This window comes from Corapipo altera, unplaced genomic scaffold, assembly GCF_003945725.1.
Source record: "Corapipo altera isolate COAL_440 unplaced genomic scaffold, ASM394572v1 0, whole genome shotgun sequence".
In the NCBI taxonomy this organism is placed as follows: Eukaryota; Metazoa; Chordata; class Aves; order Passeriformes; family Pipridae; genus Corapipo; species Corapipo altera.
This window is the reverse complement of record NW_020884872.1, coordinates 81371473-81392111: the sequence shown is the minus strand read 5'-3', so window position 1 is coordinate 81392111 and position 20639 is coordinate 81371473. Positions and strand designations below refer to the sequence as shown.

Sequence of the window (20639 nt, the reverse complement as noted above, 5' to 3'; positions counted from 1 at the left end):
GAAAAGAAAAGAAAAGAAAAGAAAAGAAAAGAAAAGAAAAGAAAAGAAAAGAAAAGAAAAGAAAAGAAAAGAAAAGAAAAGAAAAGAAAAGAAAAGAAAAGAAAAGAAAAGAAAAGAAAGAAAAGAGAAAAGAAAAGGAGGCACGAGTGAGCATTGCTCTGTAGCCTGGCGAGTGATTTGGTTCTGGGCTCTGTCACAGCTTATTCCATGAAAAGTAATAGTCCATGACGATGTACCCATGTACTCCTCCTTCCTGGAAAGGTGTCCTTACCAGGGACTTCTGTCCAGTCTCCCATAAGGACAGTGGAAGGGCAATGCCCCACATTCCCCAGTTGGCTGGCCAGTCCTGAGGACACCTGCAGGTCCAGGGTCAGCCAGTGAGTTGTTTAGGAGAAAACCTAGCTTTTGCCTTCTTAATAAAAGCAGAAGCACTAATAGGAATGCAGAGATATCCAGCACACTGGACCCCTGAAAAATTGCCAAATAAAAAATAATAGCTCTGTGGAGTTTAGACTTACCTAGTGTTAGGAGGTTAATAAACATGGTGTTTGGCGATTCTGATAGAAAACTTAGGTTTCTGCCTAAACAAGCCTTCTTTCATATTGTTGATTTTGCTTTCCATGCCTCGGCACTCATGAGACCTAATCCTTTAAGTTGTCAGTCTGTATGACCCTGTTGAATCTGTCAAAGGGCCAGATTTCTAAAGCTGCAGGTAGGTAGTCAGGGGAACGCAGTCACCCAGCTTGCATTAAAATAATGAACACATGTATCAAGATGACTTTTAGAGCTCGTCTGTGTTCAGCAACCAGGAGTCATCAAACCAATCTCATTTCCTTCTGCAACATGTGAAGAGGCCATATAGAAATAAATATGAGTATTATGGCTTAGTGAGTTTTTTGACGTTGTACTGCATGATATTTTTATAAGCAAGCTAGAGAAACATAGGCTACACCAAAGTGTTGCCAGATGAATTTGTAATAACTGTTACACTGGAGGGATAAGTTAAGAAAGTTACTGGGTGCAACACTGCTCTTATTTTCGTTCCTGAATGGATAAGTAGGCATAAGGCCTGTATTGCTAAATGCCAGAAAGCAGAATGGTGCTGCAAGTACCCTGGATAGTGCCAAAGTCATAACTGTGGGATTTAGCAGTTGAAAAAGTGGTGTGGAAAAACACAGTGCAATTCATCAAGATAAATGTGACATCCTGTGTTTAGGCAAGAATAACCAAGTGCACCAGTATTGTCTGGGTAATGACTGACTGGGCAGCAGAACTGCAAAAGGCAGCTCTATTACTGTGAATCATAGGCTGAGTGTATGTTTACACTTTCATACTGGTGTGAAAAGGCAAATGCTTTAGTGAGATTGGTAAACAAGAGTGATGCTGGAAAACAGAAGTATTATTTCTGTTTATTTGGTGTTGGCAAGTCCTCACCTGAATGGCTGTGTTGTGTGCGGTATAGTCTTTCCAGGAAGATGTGGGCTACCTGGAGATTTATAAGAAAGATCACAAGTCTGAAAAAAAAGTCAGGAAATACTAAAGTGGTTGAGAGGGTCTGCCAGGGAAAAGAGAACTGACGTGGCACAGTATAACAGTCTTCAGCTATCAGAAGTAGCTCTGAGGAAGGAAGGAAGTTGACCCTTGTTCTTTTCTTTTTTCTCCCTTGTCTTTTATTAATTTTATTGAATGTCAGCAAAAAGTCAGAGCAATATTTTTAGTTGTAAGAAAAGTGAGGCACTGCGATGTGTTACCCAAGGAGGTTATGCAAGTTCGTGATCAAAGGATAGGCCTGTGTTTGAGAATAAATTGCATCCATCTTTTCTTTCTGCAGGGATAAATTAGATGACCTCACAGGATTCCTACTCGCTTTATAATCTAGTAACTTCCTTAAGTTTTGAGATTTCCAAGAAATGATTAACAACATGGAGACAAAGAACTAGACTAGGAGAATTGTACATCTTGGATTATGTGGACTGAATAAACCCTGTATTTAAATTGAGTCACTGAAACATATGTATGTGTGTGTGCATGTTTGTATAGATACCTATATATGTATATACAGACACATTTGAGCACATATATCTATATATATAGTCTGTATATATGTATATAAATAGTCTATATATATGTAAAATACAAACTATTTGAACACAAGTCCTAGGAGTGGTTGAGGGAGCTGGGGTTGTTTTTCCTGGAGAAAAGGAGACTTGGAGGGGACCTTCTTGCTTTCAACAGCTCCCTCAAAGGAGCCTGTAGCAAGGTAGCAGTGGTCTCGTCTCTCAGATAAACAAGTGAGAGGACAAGCAGAAATGGCCTCAAGTTGTGCTAGGGGATGCTTACATGGGATATTAGGAAAAATCTCTTCACGTGGAGGTTGGTTAGGCATTGGAATAGGCTGTCCAGGGTGGAATCACCATCCCTGGAACTGTTCAGAAGGTGTGTGGATGTGCCACTTGGGGACATGGTTTAGTGGTGAACACAGTGGGGCTGGGTTAATAGTTGGACTCAATGATCTTAGAGGTCTTTTCCAATCTTAATGATTCTGTGCATACTTACATACGTGTATATATGTTTTTTATATCTCTCTCTTTGCATGTGCATTCCACTGCCTCAGGCTATGTTTCCTTATGTTGTCAGCTGCAATGTGTAGCCCTAAATCAGGTGTATCCAAAATGGCCTTCCCCACTTCAGAAAAATCATCAAAATAAGGCCTGATCAGCACGAGGAAGTGAATCACTCAGGAGCACTGATGGAAACAAGTATTTGTGTCAAGTGATGTAAGCCAGTACCCAGGGATATGTAAATGTCTTATAGAAAAGATAGGGAGGGTGAGCCAGCTATCCAGATCTCGACTTCCCACCAAAAAGACAACACCTGACCCAGCTGAAATGGAAAGCAGGGTTTTAGATAACCATGGATGGTATCATACCGCTAACAGTTTATGACTCCCATTTCTGTCCAGTATTTCCCTTCAGTAAGGGGTTGGTTATCTTCATCTGCCCTCTGTGGCTCTGCCTTCATCCCATGGTACCATGACTCTGTTGGAGCACTGGTGTGAGTAAAGGACTTTGGGGTTAAGGCTATTGTTTCCTCAAAGAAAAGGAACAAAGCAGTGAAAACCTATCTCAGTAGCAGTGTTATTGAACTCAGCCAGGTTTTCTGGTTAAGCTGTAAAAATCACTTGAAATACTTTCCCTATGGGGCTATATATTCTTCTACAGTTCAGCAAGGTACTTCTGGCAAGATTTTTCTCTTTCATCTCAAAATGATGGAGTAGAGTACTATAAAACCTGGTTTAGAATTCCTCTTTTGTCTTGTTTGCTGTTAATTTAGTTGTGGATTTTTATTTTCCAATAATTGGCTTTGTAGTTAATATTTGGGTACTCAGGAAAGACTGGAGGTACACACCGGTGTTAATCATCACACCATGAAAGACAGGGGTGGAGGAAGCACAATAATCAGATACCATGTTTGCAAACCACTGCTAGTTGATAAATAAACCAAACTGTGTAATAGCTCCGCAGTTTTCAGTTGAGCTGCACCTCAAATCCTGTGTTCAGTTTTGGGCCCCTCACTATGAGAAGGACATCGAGGTGGTAGAATGTGTCAGAAAAGGGCAACGGAGCTGAGGAAGGGTTTGGAGCACAAGTTTTATGAGGAGTAGCTGAGGGAGCTGGGGAGAAAAGAAGGCTCAGAGGGGACCTTCTGACGCTCTACAGCTACTTAAGAGGAGTCTGTAGTGAGTTGGGGGTTGGTCTCTTCTCCTGAGTAACAAGCAGTAGGACAAGAGAAAATGGAGCCAAATTATGCCAGGGGAGATTTAGATTGAAGAGTAGAAAAAATTTATGTACAGAAAGCCTTGGAACAGGCTGCACAGGGAAGTGGTTGAGTCACCATCTCTGGAAGTATTTAAGAGAAAGACATGTAGACATGGCACTTACAGACATGGTTTAGTGATGGGCTTGGTAATGTTGGGTCAATGGTAGGTCTCAGTCATCTCAAAGGTCCTTTCTAATCTGAATGATTCTGTGATTCCATGCTTTAGGCAAGGAAGATATTGATAGTTCTGAATTATGAAGAGAAGTTATTTTATATTCCTGATGCTCTTTAAAGTAGTAATGACATAGAAGTTAGCATGATGTGCATGCCCCTTTGTTTTAGTACAGAAGAAACCATGAAAAAAAAACTATTTGAAGGGTGGCATTTGAGGTACTAGATGGCTGTATGTTTTACAAGCTTTGGCAAAGGGCAATATTCTATCATATGCTATTACAAATCTAAATAGAAAATATGCTTGCTTATTCCTTTATTTAAAAAAAAATGTACTGCAATTCTCTTATGGTAATAGTCATTCCCGCAAAGGCTTTCCATGTTCAAATAGCTTACGTTCATGATTGACACCTTAGAAATCTGAGAAGTTTAAGTGAGTAAGTGAGCTGACACAACACAGTTTGCAAACATTAATCCCCCAACAGCTGTGGGTAAGCAGTGTGGGAGGATTGTTCTCTTTACCAGTGCAGGAACCATGGTGTTGAAGCAGTTGTTTCCTTCTCACAGAAATCATCTCCTTTATAGTCACAGTAGAATCTACCATTGTCTCTATGGCAGGAATGTCATTGACACACACTGGTGGATGCTTCTCTGTCAGCAGAGGGTAGCCTCTGGACTAAAGCATTTTCAATTTCAGTAGAAATAACTTCCTATTTCACCTTTGCCTCATGCCTATTCTTTTTTCCAGCGTTGGGTCAGGAAGCTGAGTGGAAACAGCTATTGATGTAACACAACACTTTCTTCAAAGTGCTATTTCTGCCACAGCTTTTTCACTGAATTAATTTTTCTCCTAAGAAGCAAGTATTAAATTCCACCCTACAAAACACTCTGTGAGAAGGTCAGCAGACGGACAATATCTACCTCTGTATTTCTCCATCTTTTTTTCTTCTTTCAGCATTCAGGCCAAAAGCCACCAAGGGTTGGTATCCTTGTTCCAACTCAGGTCTTCTGACCTAATCTTCTGTCTTCTTTCTTGTACCCAGGTATGCTGTAGTGAGTATCAAATAGGGGGTTTGTGCTAGAGAAAAATGCAAATCAGACTAAGCCTCTCCTGCAGTCACAGACATATATGTGTGTTAAGGCCCCTGCTTCAGAGAAGTGTTTAAGAGTATGTAGAAACTGGCAGATACTAAGACTGGCTGGAACAGAATACTAAATAATACTAATTTTACTAATTTTACATGTAAATCTCATGTGTAGTTTGGATGTTCAACTGCGTGCTCTGAATCAGGGGAAAAAAAAAATCCCATTTTTCATCATCCCCAAGGCTGTAATTAATTGCTCTAGTTAGGGCTGTCCCTTTTTGTAAGTAGAAGTTCATAGAGGATTTCTAGCAGAAAGAGATCCTCCCCAGCTCAAAATGTAGACATACCTCCAGCCATTCAGACCCTGAAAACCTTCCACTTCCCAGAGGGTTTTACTCCTTTTGCATGTTTGTCAGTTTGGTTATTTCAGCTGACAAAGTATTTGGATACATGCATCAAGAGGCTAAGGGAAGAGATGAGCATGTTCTCCAGCAGCTGTAGGGCATTCAGAGCCTAGGCATTTCAGCACATGAAGGAATTTCCAACAAGTTCATGGGCTGTGCTCAGTTCCTCATCTGTAGAACAGGAGTCACCTCCTTGTCAGCCTTGCTGTTTTGCTGAAGGAGGGACTTTTTATTTTTCACATTTGAGATGCCGTGGTGAATAGAGATGTTCTATAGTGATTAAAAAAAAAGTAAGAGTCTGTTTTGTTGCAATATTGCAATTTAATTTGTTTCTTATTTTAAAGACATTTGAAATATACTCTGGTGTCTCAAGCACTGCAAAAAACTTTATTCTCTGAAGAGACCAAATAGTAATTCCTAATGCCCTTCAAGTAGGTTCTGGGACTTTGTAGTTGTTCTAGCTTTTATGTGCATGTGATTGAAGAAAGAGTCTCCCAGCTCCCCCTTGTGTGGATGGTCGACTCCTGCTACGTCAAGCAGAAAACAAGTGTGATTTGTGCTGCTTTTGATCAGACATTTCTACAACGCTTTGCTACTGGAAAGCAGAATAATACTGTCAAAATTTTAAATTAACAAAATATGCCTAGAAGGGATTGGTAGCTCTTGCTCATCTGATTAATGTCAGACTTGTAAAGTCTGTTCTGCAACAAAAACAGCACCAAATGCTCAAGTGAGAGATGTTAAAAACAGAGACTCTCCATTTTAGTGGATCTTTGTGTTTTAGTTACAATCTATTACTGAAGCACCCAGGACCAAATCAAAAAAATCAACTAGCATCAAGGGACTTGAATTAGCTTATATCTGTGTTCACTTTTAATTAGATTTGAAATGGCTATCCCACTGTAGTGCAGAAAGCAAGTCAGTACCATCCCCTCAGGCCTTATTACTGACAACAACCTTAGCATAGATCTGCATATTCAGCAGCTGGGTGGATAGGTGCTATGTGTTGGGAAATACAGGCAGGATTTTAAAAACATAGGATATATTTCATATCAACAACTCAATTTTTACTCTCAAGTTGGGGGACTGAGGGATTTTTCTTACTAAAATGTTCATATCCTGGCAGGAGTTTTTGGATGCAACTTTTGTCTAACAGGTATCTTCTTACGATAATATTTTACTACTCAACAGTGGAATCAAGGCAGCACTGGTAGCAAATATATTCTGTGCCACCTCATGTATTTTTATGGGTTTATTTTTCCCTTATGTACATTTCTGTTCCTTCAAGATGTTCTCTGAGACATTTCCAATTTCAGCACTCTGCCTGTCTCATCTAATTCAATTGTAAGCTCTTCTGAGCAAGGACCATATCTGGATTCTGCTTTCAAGTTTCATAACACAGCAGTTCTGCAAAGCAATCTTTTTTAAAAAGTATCATGATGAGGGAGGGAACTTAACTTCTCCATGGGAATTTTTCACGTGAGAAGAGCATCTGTTGATCTCCCAAACTTTCAGCAATACCGTGCTCACAGGCACTCCTACTTTCATGTGCTCCACCCCCACTGGAAATGGTCAGTCGGATAAGAGAATTTTGCTTTAGGTTTCCATTAGATGGTAAGAGGTTTTTGTTTTCTTTATCTCACTGTGTCATTTTCTCTTTTGCTTCTCTTTCAGGCGTGAACAGAAGGGTCAGCTATTCCCTGGCAGACTCTGCAGATGGTTACTTCTCAGTTGACCAGTCATCAGGAATCATTATTTTGGAGCATCCTCTTGATAGAGAGCTTCAGTCTTCCTATAACATCACTGTAAAGGCCTCAGATCAGAGCATTGTGCTGACCTTATCCTCATTTGCCACTGTGACCATTACAGTGCTAGACATTAATGACAACCCCCCTGTGTTTGAAAGAAGAGATTATCTTGTTACAGTACCTGAAGACACCTCACCTGGCACTGAGGTCCTGTCTGTTTTTGCTACAAGCCAAGACATTGGTACTAATGCTGAGATTGCCTATCTCATCAGATCGGGGAATGAGAAAGGGAAGTTCAGGATTAACTCGAAAACAGGTTTGTAAAGTGGCTCTTACTTATAATGCTAATTGAAAGCATCAGAAAAAGGTGAATGCTTTCCGAAGGCTCTTGGACCAAAAGATTTCCAAGACCAGAGGCTCACACCTTGTTAATGTGGAATTAGCTACACAGTTAAAACCAATTTTAGGTTGAAGGTTGATGTCAGTTACAGTCATGCTTAGCTGTCCCAGCTCAAGTGGAGAATTCTTTTCTCCATTATTATGTCTGTTGAAGCTCATGTAGATGTGACAGCCCATTAGCCAAACTGTGCAACCCTTATGGTTCTGAACACTTGCAATGTTTACTTGCTTACCAGCTGAGTACAGCCTCAACAGTCTGCACCTTAGAAAGCATCAAACAGGGCTACCACTACCAAATAGGTCTCAGTCCTAACGTGAGATTACTGTTTATGTAAGTGTATGCAACTTCCCTGACTTAGGTTGCTCTGACTTGTCTTTTCTGACAGTTGACTTCAGCACTGATTTGGGCTGTGGTCTTTTTGGTTATACATCACAAATTTTAAAAATATACTGCTGCTTCTCTTTACGAAATACCAAGAAAAACTATCATATTTGGTGCAAATGGCTTCTTTTCTTGGAATTTTCTTAGTGGGATATATTCGTTATCCTTATTAAGGTTTTAGTTCATCAACTATGGATCGAGCAATGCAATGGTGATTTTGAAAGCTGAAGGTAACACTTGAATGCAGCTGTAATAACCAGTAACCTGGAAAATCTCAAAATGATACATTGTATCATTTATATAATTGTGTGCAAAAATCATTCTCCACTCTGCAGACACCACTGCCTTACATGGAAGGGACTTAACATAACTGTGTGTTGTCTGTCATCTGCATACTGTTGATTAGTGCTAACAAAATTTAAATATAAATACGCCTAGACAGAGATACTTAACTTCACAGTTGATAATGAAGCCAAGGAAATAAATCAATAAAAACCCATAATGAAGCTTAATCACAACGGGGGGGAAAAAAACCAAAACTAGAACTATGTAGTATTCATTAATATCTGACAGCTCTGTTATTATCAATTTAGAGGAAGGAGCTCAGTTTCTAGACAGCCAGGTGGTGATGTAGCATGCCCGATCAGAGCTTGAAAAATAATGTCCTTCACACCATTTATCAGTGGGAACTCTCTGCTAGCCACTTGGAAGCTTCTCTTCAGGGCTCCTGCTTTCAGCAAGTCATGCTGAAAGGTAGAATTCATTTGGAGAGAGCCCATACAAGATTAAGAGGAATGATCTGAGGTCTGTAAAATGTGACTTACGAGGAAAGACTGAAGGATTTGAAGCTGTTTAAGCTAGAGAAGAAACGACATGCTGTTAGTATTCGGTCCTGTAAAAAGCACCTATAGAGGGGAGGGGAATAAACTATTCTCCATGCCCAGTCACGAGAAAAGAAGTTGTGAATGGGCTTAAATTGCATTAGGATTATTTTTATTAAACGATAGGAAGAAATTCCTAATTGTAATGATTGTTAAGTACTGAAATACATTTCGTAAGAAGGTTAGGAAACTGATATTGCTGGAGGTTTATAAGAATATTAGAGATGAGTTCATTCAAGAATGATCAAGTTGAGCTGACCTGTGTGGGGCAGCAGCTGGACTAAATGACCTTTAAGCTCCACACATCCCTGCTTCTGGTGGGTCTATATTGAAAAGGATTTGGCTTGCCAAGGTTCAGGATTTGCTTTTAAGTCTTTCCTGCAGTGCCTGGTATTGCCTCCTTCAAGGCATCACTAGTAATCTGTGCACAACTCACTCACCTTCTTGTTAAGGTTATGGGAAACAAGTGGAGAGCTTGCATAGAAATCCCTTCTATCCTAGGGGGGGGTCAGGGTGCATGGAGTGAATCAAGTTACAGAGAATCTTAATTTTGGTTGCGTGGTGAAGTAAACCAAAATTTATAAACCTAGTTGAGCGAGAAAGTCTCTGTTTAATCACATAATTGATAGACAACTGATTTCTCAAAGGTATTCATATCCCATTCATTTGTATGTAATTCATGAGAAGTTAATTGCATGGGAGTGAATTTCTGTTGACTTGTCAGGGCTAATTTCCAGAGTCGACATCCAGTTCTCCCAAAAGCTCTGTGCATGAGATGGTAAATGGATGCATATGGCCCCCACTTCTTCATCTATGATACTCATATAATGAAAGTTATTTTCATGAGGAACCATTCATTGCTTCATGCCTTCTAAAGGTCCTTTCTGCAGAGGCAACCCAAATGCAATTGGCATCATTCTTTAATCAAATGACAGCAGTAGAAACATGAAAAAACATTTTTATTGGATTGGGCAGTCTTACAGTTAGTGCTGTATGTGTGCCATGGTGATAAATAGCATGCTGTACTCTTTACTACAGTCAAATCCCTTATTCCACGGCATTATTTGTTTTTTGCTGGCTGTTGACTTTCCCTCCTTTGCTTCAAAGGAGTGATTTCCATTTTTGAAGCTTTGGATTTTGAATCGTGTAAGGATTTCTACTTAGTAGTGGAAGCAAAAGATGGAGGTACGCCAGCCCTGAGTGCCGTTACAACTGTAAATGTAAATGTGACAGATGTCAATGACAATGCTCCAAAATTCAGCCAAGAGGTCTACAGTGCAGTCATCAGCGAGGACGCAGCCGTCGGGGACTCAGTGATAATGGTGAGTGAGGCCGTGGGAGGCATTTAGGTGGAGTGAAGCCCTCTGCCACATGACCCTTAAAATACTGCTACACTGGTTAGTAATGATAATTACCATATCCTGAATCCCCCAAACTGTTCCCTAACCAATACTCTGCATTTACTACTGCTTTCCAGGCTACTGTAAGTTTCTCCCCAAAAGACAGCAGTAGTAGTAGTACTGACTATTTCTTCTTAACCCCTATATGCTGTCAAAGAGCAATGGCATATCCAAGGTATATTCAAGGTATTGCATTTCATGAGTCAGGTAGAAACAAATGGGTTTTAATGGAAAGGCAGAATTCAGCTTTTCAGAAAGTAGAGTCGTAGAATTATAGAATGGCCAGGGTTGGAAGGGACCTTAAAGATCCATCTAGTTCCAACCCCCGTGCTATGAATAGGGATACCTTTCACTACACCAGGTTGCTCAGAGCTCCAAATAGATAGTATCTGTGTAGTCTGGCATGCAGTGTGTCATATCCAAAGCTCCCAATACTCTCACCTTGCAACTTGTAGATTCAGAGAGAAAGTGTTATGTGGAATAGTAAAATTAAAATATTCTTTGTTTTTTAGGGCTAGAATTTTGAGAAGGTCCAAGGAGAGCCTCCTGTCAAAAACTGATTAGGTTCATGCTTGTTGCTGTAGAGGTGTACAGTTCTGGTGTAACTAATCTGACGGAATACGAAGTCTAACTTTTTGGAGTGTTGAGCAATTATAATACAGATCACTTAATATCTCTTTTGCTAATTTTTACTCTTCTCTCAAAAAAAGTTGATAGCAGAAGATCTGGACAGTCCTCCCAATGGCCAGATTCATTTTTCCATCGTGAATGGGGATCAAGACAATGAATTTTCAGTTGATCCTGTTTTGGGACTCGTGAAGGTTAAAAAGAAACTGGATAGAGAAAGGGTAAGGCATGTGGAACTTCTTAAATTGCAATGACTTAGAGATGTGCATTAATCCTTGCTTATCTGCTAGCTTGAGTTGAAGGAGTTTCTTTTATACTCTGCAGCAATCAGTCTAAGATATTCCAACCGGTCTTTCTAATGTTTTCCCACTTCTTTCCATGCCAGTTGTGTCCCTAACCCTATCTACAAGCCAACTGTTCTGCTACTCTTCCCATCCCGCACCAACAGAGCAGCTGAGGTCAGATCAGGAGGGAAAAAGGCAACACTGGATTTCTCCTGTAGTGCCACTGGCAGCTGTTGCTGCCTTCCCTCTCCTGCACGTGCAAGCACACACACATGTAGCTGTGTGTGCAACAGAGAGATTACAGCATTCTCCAGATTGTCGCACCGAGCTGAGACCCAGCCTTTAATTAGTGCTCTGCAAAACGTGTCATTGGGGAGGGGATGCTTTGAAGTGGCCAGGCTGTACCAAAAGTGAAAGAGTGCTTCATTAACAGATTCTGCTGCTTTGTTTGCTCACTCCATTATTCATTCAGGATTATTTATCACCATTTTGCCATAGCTAGCAATTAGCAGCTTTTGGAGAAAAAACAAACAAATGCAGTTGCCTGTGCTACTAGCTGGGCAGGAGAGTGCTAAATGGCTTCAGAAATGCTTCCTGCCTCCCAGCAATGCATCCATGAAACTGGGGAAGCAGATTGCTACACTCAGAATAAGGGCTCAGCTGGAAAAGCTCTTTACTGGAAGCAGAGCTACTGCTCAGAATAGTTGCAGATATTCTTTCTGTATTATCACAAAGGCAGTATTAAATTGTCAGTATTTGGTTGCAGAATGACTTTATTGGAGACTGTCGAGGACAGGGAAATAACAATGGCTGTGCCTGTTAAAAATGGGCTGTAATAAAAGCACAGGTTTAATTTCTTAACATGACTTTTTTTAGTTTCTGAAGTGCACTCATGTAAAGCTGCATTTAGATACACACATTTCCCTTCACCAGCATCAGCAAATTTGATGCCATCTCTGTTAGATCTGTATTTTCCAAAGTTTCACTCTTAAAATAAGCTGTGATACTGTCTTTTTCTCTGCTTCCTTGGCACATTTCCTAGACACAGGTGTTTCTGACCCCTTCAGGGAGAATGATACATGATGCCCCATCTGCTGTCGATTCCCAAAGGCAGTGCTGACTCCCAGATTTTAGTGGTTTAAGGAAACTCATTTCCAGAGCTGTAATCACATAGAGACCATGACTTTTGCCATCTACCTTCCTGGGATACATTGAAATGAAAGAAAACAGAGCAAAAAAATGGGAAAGAGCTTACAAAACTGTCAGTCTTGTCTTTAGCTAGTGGTAGAAATCACAGTTAAAAAAAAAAACAAACTAATTCTCTGTCTCAAGTACCTTGACTTTCCTTAGTTCAGGATTCCTCCTCTCACCTGTGTCACTTTGCCCCCACCAAATTGCAGTCTTTCTCTTCCATACCACCCCCTAAAAGACATATTCCCTTTTTCTTTATGTTGGTCCCACATCCCAGAAGAGCCCCCATATTTTGTGTGCTTAAGCTGTACTCCTCCCTACTACCAGGAATTTTATTTTTTTTTAATGGATTTGGATTTCCTTCCCCCTGCCCCCTCCAGAAAAATCCCCATTGACATTATCTTGTTCCCCTCTGCAGGGCCACATTTTTTCCCTTTCCAGCTCTGCACTGAGAGGGTGTAGCAGTGTTGTATCTGGCACGTTTTGCCCCTTGCTCACTCTCCTGTAGAAGGATTCAGGGGCAGATGTGTCAGCAGCTTTCCCTGGGGAGCAGGGAGCAATATACACTAAAAAGCAGTTGTAAGACCTAAGGAGGCCAGCATAAGGATGCAGTTCAGAAAATCCAACCGTCATCCATAAACTGTGCATAGACAGAGCTTTTGCAAGTTGTTACATCTGCTCACACCTCACACATGGGCACGTATGTGTGTAGAGGGCCCATGGATGATGCACTGAACTGCCCACACTATGCTGAGTAGTTTCTCTATGTTGCAAACAAGAAGGCTCAAGCCCCTTTATCTTCTAAATGGTGGATGATATTCTGTTGCTGCAGAGACTGTTGTCCCTAGTACTCCCAAATGTTTCCCAGTGTGTTTAAGCCAACTGGCTGTGAACTTTTTCTTGGCTCTCCATCTCCATGTTAGAAACAATGTGTGTCAAACTGATGCTGGCTCTAATAAGCAATTTATATAATATCCTGGAAACCAACCATAAGATAAATAGAATCAGGTCATATATCCCAGCTGACACCTAGGAGAGATGAAAGTGTAAGCCACAGTACTAATAGCTGAGTTCAGATATTATCTGTTGTTTATTTTCCGTCTGCCCCTTTTTTTCAGGAATGTATTATCTGATACAGTTATTTTAATACAATGAAGCTGTTATGTTTATTGATAGCCTTATAAAACAGAAGTTGAGACACAGTGTGGCAATAAACAGGATAATGTTATATTACTGGCAGGAAGGTAATGAGGCCAAACATCTTTCCTCTGAATATGGAAGGTGGTGCATTGGATGTAAACTGGCTTGAAATTTAGGACCGCTTTCACAATGATTTAATGTTTTCACCTTTTTTGCAGATATCTGGTTATTCATTAGTTATCCAAGCAAGAGACAGCGGCACCCCTCCTTTGTCTTCATCTGTGACGGTCAATGTGGACATTTCTGATGTGAACGATAACAGCCCTGTATTTACTCCAGCTAACTACACAGCTGTAATTCAAGTAAGTTTATCCTTAACATCAAAAACTCCTCTGACTTTTAAAATGCTGGAGCATTTGGTTTCAGTTAAGTAGCTTTTGATGATCTATCTGCAAAAGATGTATCAAGTGATCTTATCTAAAAGAAATGATAAACAAATTTTTTTTAAGTCTTTGGTAAGTTTCTATTTTCTGAGGCTCCTTAACCACAGCATCTGTCACACATTTTATCATTCATCCCTGTTGTGCCAGGTACCCTATCCTCAAAATGTCTACTCTGGAATAAATTCACCTTTCTTTACACCTTGTTCAGGGTGTGAGCCTTAACTGTTAGTCAGACCTAATCAGAAGCAGTATCAGGCAGAGCTCAGCAGTCCCTGGAGATGTGATGGGTACCTTAATTTCTGCTACTGGTCCGTGGGGCATAAGCAGTGTCAAATAAGCGCAGGTTGTGAAACACCATCTTGTCCAAAGAGCATTCAGTTGAATATTCTCGATAGCAAAATGTGGTATTTTATAATTGAGATATGTATCATTTTAATCCTTTTCTTTATACGCTGTGTATATGTGTAAAGGAAAATAAACCAGTGGGCACAAGCATTTTGCAGCTGGTAGTGACAGACAAAGACTCTTTTCACAATGGCCCCCCTTTTACCTTCACCATCCTCACTGGTAATGAAGAAGAGGAGTTTACACTGGACCCTCACGGCGTTTTAAGGTCTGCAGTCATCTTCAAGCACATGGTCTCAACTGAATATGTGCTCTGCGTGCAGGTACGTCTTGATTTTTATATCTGTACAGAAACAAACCCTCATAGGTAACCTGTACATTACCTTTATGGGTTGGTTTTAATTGACTGTATTCTATGAGTAAATACCACACATTCCAGTTTACAAATTCACAATACAGTGTATTTCCTTTGATGTTCAAAAACCTGATTTCATATAAATATAAATAGGTAGCCAGCCACCTTTCCAATTTCCTTGGCATGAAATGAATTTTCTGAGCAGCGACCGTTATGGTTTAAGATTTTCATCACTTTTTTTCTGTAGCTAAGCAAGGAAAATAAGCAAAAATGCATTATATACATATAAATATACCACAGAACAAGTGACAGCAAAATACTGTTCTAGGAAGGAAAATCACTTCTGCTTTTAAGTCGTAAATTTAATCATAAATTTTTGGAAGCCTTCCAAGAATTCATGAAATCACATTTCCAAGGTGAACTTAGCCTTTAAAGAATGTCAAAATAAGACATTCAATAGAAGTCCAGCTCAAACTTAGCTTTAGAGTAATTGTTGAGAAGCTTTGTAACCAGGGTAATTTTGATTATCAAAACTAGTAAATCCAAAAGTAATTTGTCCACATTTCTCAGGCCTGACAGAGAAGATGTATTAGGGTTCAGTAAATATGCAAGTCTAGAGAATGAACTACACCCTTTCATTGAAATGAGTCATGGTCCTATAAGCTGCGTTTGAAGTGCATTCTTCCTCCACTTGCCTTGCTGGGGTTGATGTCTCTAAATACAGCCTATCTACTTCTTTACAAGTACATTTAATGCTGTTCATAGCAGTAGTATCCTTAGTTACAATTGTTACTTACGATTCAAAAATATAAGCTCTAATGTTAATTAACAGTTTAAATTAAAGTTTTACAAGTGTGCCATTTGATATTCCTGAAACCTATTTTTTAGCCTTGTAGCAAAACAAAAAATCCTCACCTTTCTTTCTTACCATGCCTTCATCCTAAAATATCCTGCTTTCAGGGTAATTTGCTAGCCAGAGTTCTAGTACAGCCAAAACTGAGCATGAGAGTTAAATCTAAGCAGGATCTTCTAGCTTTAGAGATCCAAGTATTTCATATAAATGAAATATTAGACAGACCACCATGTCTGAGATGTACCAGTATGCTCAGAAGACCACACTGTTGGATTTTGGAGGCATAATTTCTCCCAGTATTGTTTTCTTTAGGGATTTCTGCAGTGAAAACATATTTTATAGTTTCCTGTTGTGTATAGACCATAGAAATGCTTCTTTCCATTCATATGTGCCAGAGTGCTGCTTTTTCCTTTCCACCATCAGGTTCCTTCTCTGTGTTAGGTTTATTAAGAAGTAATGTTAAAATGGAAAGTAGAATGGGATGTAACCTCTGTGCATGTACATGTGTATTTGCACACATATATATAAAATCTTTTTTTAAATACTCCACCAAGCTCTTTAAGGAGTGAAGATGAATGAATTTTAGAATGTCTTGGAGTTATTAATCCATGCATAGTAATACCCATGTTACTGTTCTCATCCTGCCATTTTTTTCGTCAGCTTGTAAATTTTCCTTCTCGTGTCCAAATGCAAAGATCTTTGGACCTGTGCTACATCTCTGCCCAGTGGTAGTTTAGCCTTCTTTTCCTCTCTGGAGCAATTAAATGTGTGGAGCAGTATATCTTAATATTGACTTCAATGAAAAATTTTTCTTAGTGTAGGAAAGGACACTGATTCAGGTTTGCACACGTTTCTGTCAAAATGGCCTTGAGTTTTTTGTCATACTTGCTCTTTTGCTCTCTATAAAAAAAAGTGCAAATGATGCTATTATACGTGCTCTGGGTCATACAGTCATCTCTCCAAGTGCAATGCTACTCTCATATTTTATCGTTAGCAGCAGCACAAGCACCTATTTCATTTTTGGAGGATGATAAATTTTATTTATTCCAAGCATGTTTCTTGATTGCTTCAGGTAAAGTAGTACAGAGTGCTGTAGAAAAATTCTGAACTCCCTCACATCCACAGAAGTTAAGCAAGGTCTGAAATGCTTTGGAGCACACCAAGCAATGTAGGAAGCTGATATTTCACTGGACTTCAGTCCCTTCCCAGGATAGAAGTGAGCCCAAACTCCATTTGGTGCAGAATATAACACATTGCTGGTATATTCTCCATTGTGAAGATGACAAGTGATAGCTATGGGATCCTGGGAACATTTCAGTTTGAGTAATGAGACATTCTACTGACACATTTCTCTATGCAATCCACTTAGAGATCTCTGCTTCCCTAAAGAGTTTCTAAGTTCCACTGCTAGAAATGGCTGAGATATTTCTTTGCATATGTATTTTGCAAATACATTTGGGAAGTTCTTTTGGGAGGTCTTCAGAATTACTGATGCTGCGAAAATATACATAGGAAAAAGTTGTGGTTGTAGGCTGTGTTCTATGTGTATTTTATTTCTGGATTTATTTTTTTTATTTTTTTCTAAATTACATTAGGCAAAGGACTCTGGGAAGCCTCAGCAGGTTTCCCACACCTACGTTCAGGTGAGGGTTATTGAAGAAAGCATTCACAAACCAACTGCCATTCCACTGGAGATTTTCATTGTCACAATGGAAGATGATTTTCCTGGAGGAGTCATTGGAAAAATCCATGCCACAGATCAGGATGTGTATGATGTCCTCACATACACACTAAAATCAGAACAGAAAAGTTTGTTCAAGGTCAACAGCCATGATGGGAAGATCATTGCCCTTGGAGGGCTCGATAATGGCAAGTATATCCTAAACGTCTCTGTCAGCGATGGCCGTTTCCAGGTACCCATCGATGTTGTGGTCCACGTGGAGCAATTGCTACAAGAAATGCTGCAGAATACAGTCACCATTCGTTTTGAGAACGTTTCCCCAGAAGACTTCGTGGGTCTTCACATGCATGGGTTCAGGCGTACCTTGCGAAACGCGGTGCTCTCCCAAAAACAAGACAGCCTACACATCATCAGTATTCAGCCAGTGGCAGGCAGCAATCAGCTTGACATGCTGTTTGCAGTTCAGATACACAGTGGTGGTTTCTATAAGCCTGCCTATTTGATTCAGAAGCTTACCAATGCAAGGAGACATTTGGAAAATGTGATTCGTATTTCTGCTATCTTGGAGAAGAATTGCTCTGGACTGGATTGTCAGGAACAACACTGTGAGCAAAGTCTGTCCATTGATTCACATTCCCTGATGACCTATAGCACGGCACGAATTAGTTTTGTGTGTCCCCGCTTTTACAGGAATGTGCGCTGCATGTGCAATGGTGAGTACTGCTCCCTTTTCCCCTTCCATCTTTGCATATTATGCGATAGGATCTATTTTATTCCTCTGACACAGATTAGAAGGGGCATTTCAATTCAGTCCTCTAAAGCATGACTGGCTGATGCGTTGTGGGAATTGATTTCTCAGGCTCAGGAAGAATTGTTCGTGTTTACTGATGTAAATGGAAGTTTATGAACTTTGGCCTTTTACGACAAAGACCGCTTTCCTGGAGGGTCCGTAATCAGAGCCATCAACCAGCTTCCAGGGGAGGGGAAGGAATGGGAGAGAGAGAGGAGAGGGAGGGATGTGGTTTCCCACCCAGTTAGTGCCACCACTGGAATAAACCTGGAGTCTGACTGTAGCAGAGCAGTCTGGTCTGCAGCGATGCACCAGCATACTCCAAGGAAAAGCACCCCTGACCTAAGACAGGCAGGTGGAAAGACTGTTTCCAGTCCTGTTTTTGCAGAGAGGCATGATAACCAGTGAAGTATTTTATTAGCAATTCCTGACCTTTAATGCTGCAGCAGAGGACAGGGTGAGTTTTAGGCTGCTCCACTTTAGGCAGGGATTCCACGGGCATATGACAAATAGACTCAAGAGCCAGTCTTCCATATGATTCTGCACTTGGATTTTAAAACCTTAAGAGTTATAATACTAGCTCTGTTTCTTTTGTTCGCCAGGCCATTTGCTCCTCATTCCGCTTCATTTAAGAGCAGAGAAAAAAGCTACTGTAAAATCAATACATCCTAAGTCTCCCTCATCTTAAGCACACATGCACACAGAGCAGGACAAGAATTCAGCAACCATGTCCCTCAATAACCAACCTTTGTTTCTGCAGCAGTCAGCAGGGCTTCATGTTTTACCATTGACCTCAGTGGGGATGAAAATAGGCATAAATTGCATAAAACTCAACCAGAAATCATTTTTTTTCCTGCGGCACATGAATAATAATGCCATAGAAGTTCAATTCTGTAAAAAATACCATAACTCGGTATCTGAGGTACATTCAAGAGCAGACTATCTGGTCAATTTTTAAGTAATAGTGCTTTAGGTTTCAAATAGGCATATCTAGTACAACAATAGTCAGCATTTTGTTACACATGAAAGGCTCTGAAATAAAGAATTTTCACAGGTTTAAAAGGGACAATGCTGCAATATCCTCCAGTCAAGTCCAGGAGCCAGTGCAGAAACACTGTCTGCAAAATATTTTTATATTCTCTAAGTCATAACTTAGTCTCATTTTTGTATCAAGAAATCACAAATCCTCATCTCCTTGGGGACAGTGATAGTCCTCACTGACAGAAATTTGTTTTCTGGCAGCCAAAATTTTCACTGTTTATAATTTCATTTCACTACTTATTAAAGTTAATAATGATGTGTTATTCCCTCTGCCTCATAATCCCTTAGCTTAACTCCAAAAAAGGAACTTTGCAGTGCAGTACAGTTTTGATCCAGGCACACTCTCCCTTTTTCTCCCTGCACAGCAGGTTTGCAATGGAAGCACAGAAATTCAGCTAGGATGGCAATTTCCAAATTTTTCTGTCATGTACCAGTCAATCCTCAAAATGGATGGCAGGCTGCTGGAAGGGCAGTGTGCTTCTGCGACCGTCTGTGGTCCCCAGCCTCTGGACCATTTATCATGGCCTTAAAGACTGCTGTGTGGGAACAGTTATAACAGGCAGCTTGTCTTGGTCCAGCTGAGAAGCTGGATGGGGTTCCCACTGCTCCTGTTCAAGCACTATTTGCTGATTTCCCAGGGGTGATCCACAGTATTTTGGGGGGTTGTGCCTATCCAGCCTATCATCCAACCTGTAGTAAAAAAGCGTTCAAAGGTGCCAATTTAGGTATAACTGCCAAAGAGGTGAAAACCTTGGTGCATATTACTTGCACAGATATACAAGACCTTGGTTGGAAGTGAAAATTCATACTTTGGCCTTCTCCTCATCAGGTAATGCTTCAGCCTCTTCTTTTTTAATTATAGGAGCCACAAAAAATATCTTGGTATTTAGGTAAGTACACGGACACACACTATGTTTTTCACATAGGAGGTAACATGCACTTCTGAGGGTATATTAGTTAGAGAATGTATGGACAGTTTTGCTTTTAGGAGGCTACAGATTAGAGTAAAAGAGTGAGAAAAATGCAAATGCTTCTTCGATCAGTGATTCTTGTACATGCACATAAATGCAGCAAGTCAGGGAAAAGTGCAACATTTATTTTGGCTTGTTTAATAAGACAGCATTAGCAAGATATTATCAGTATAATAGAAGTATTATACTTCCTTTGTTACTAAGATAGTTTCACATCCAGTAAATATTAATAGTTTGAATTATGACAAAGCCATTAAAGTATTGCATATGTTTCCAGTGATATGATTCAATTATGACCCAGAAAGCTTGAGTTTGAACTAATTCGCTCATTCCTGAAATATATATCATACTTGGAGTGTTTTTCCCACTGGCAGATGTCACAGATATGCACAATTTATGCATGCCAGCTGTGCATAACTTACCTAGATTACCTTTGTGAGCAAACAGAGTTATCTAACGTGAAAATGCGGGGAGACTGTAAAGCAGGCAGTGGGTGAACTTTGGAGGTTCAGCAGCTCAGCTCTGGAAGGATAAGTTCGAAAGTTCACGTGCATCAATCTTTACCTTTAAAATCAATAAAATTGAACTAAAGAGTTTTTCAATAACTGACTGTCTCCTTAGATTTCTAC

The 20639-nt window shown here is 40.1% G+C and overlaps 1 protein-coding gene across 10 annotated transcripts in view; it reads left to right on the top strand.

Annotated features, from left to right (window-relative positions):
- The window catches only part of FAT3 (FAT atypical cadherin 3), a 403423-nt gene that overhangs the window by 341556 nt on the left and 41228 nt on the right, over positions 1-20639 (top strand). For all 10 annotated transcript variants that reach the window (XM_027651027.1, XM_027650956.1, XM_027651114.1 and 7 more), the window contains 6 exons: positions 7154-7543; positions 9997-10211; positions 11000-11137; positions 13750-13893; positions 14445-14642; positions 17123-17921. In XM_027651027.1, the coding sequence (XP_027506828.1) occupies positions 7154-7543; positions 9997-10211; positions 11000-11137; positions 13750-13893; positions 14445-14642; positions 17123-17921 (1884 nt within the window). The remainder of the gene's footprint in view (positions 1-7153; positions 7544-9996; positions 10212-10999; positions 11138-13749; positions 13894-14444; positions 14643-17122; positions 17922-20639) is intronic.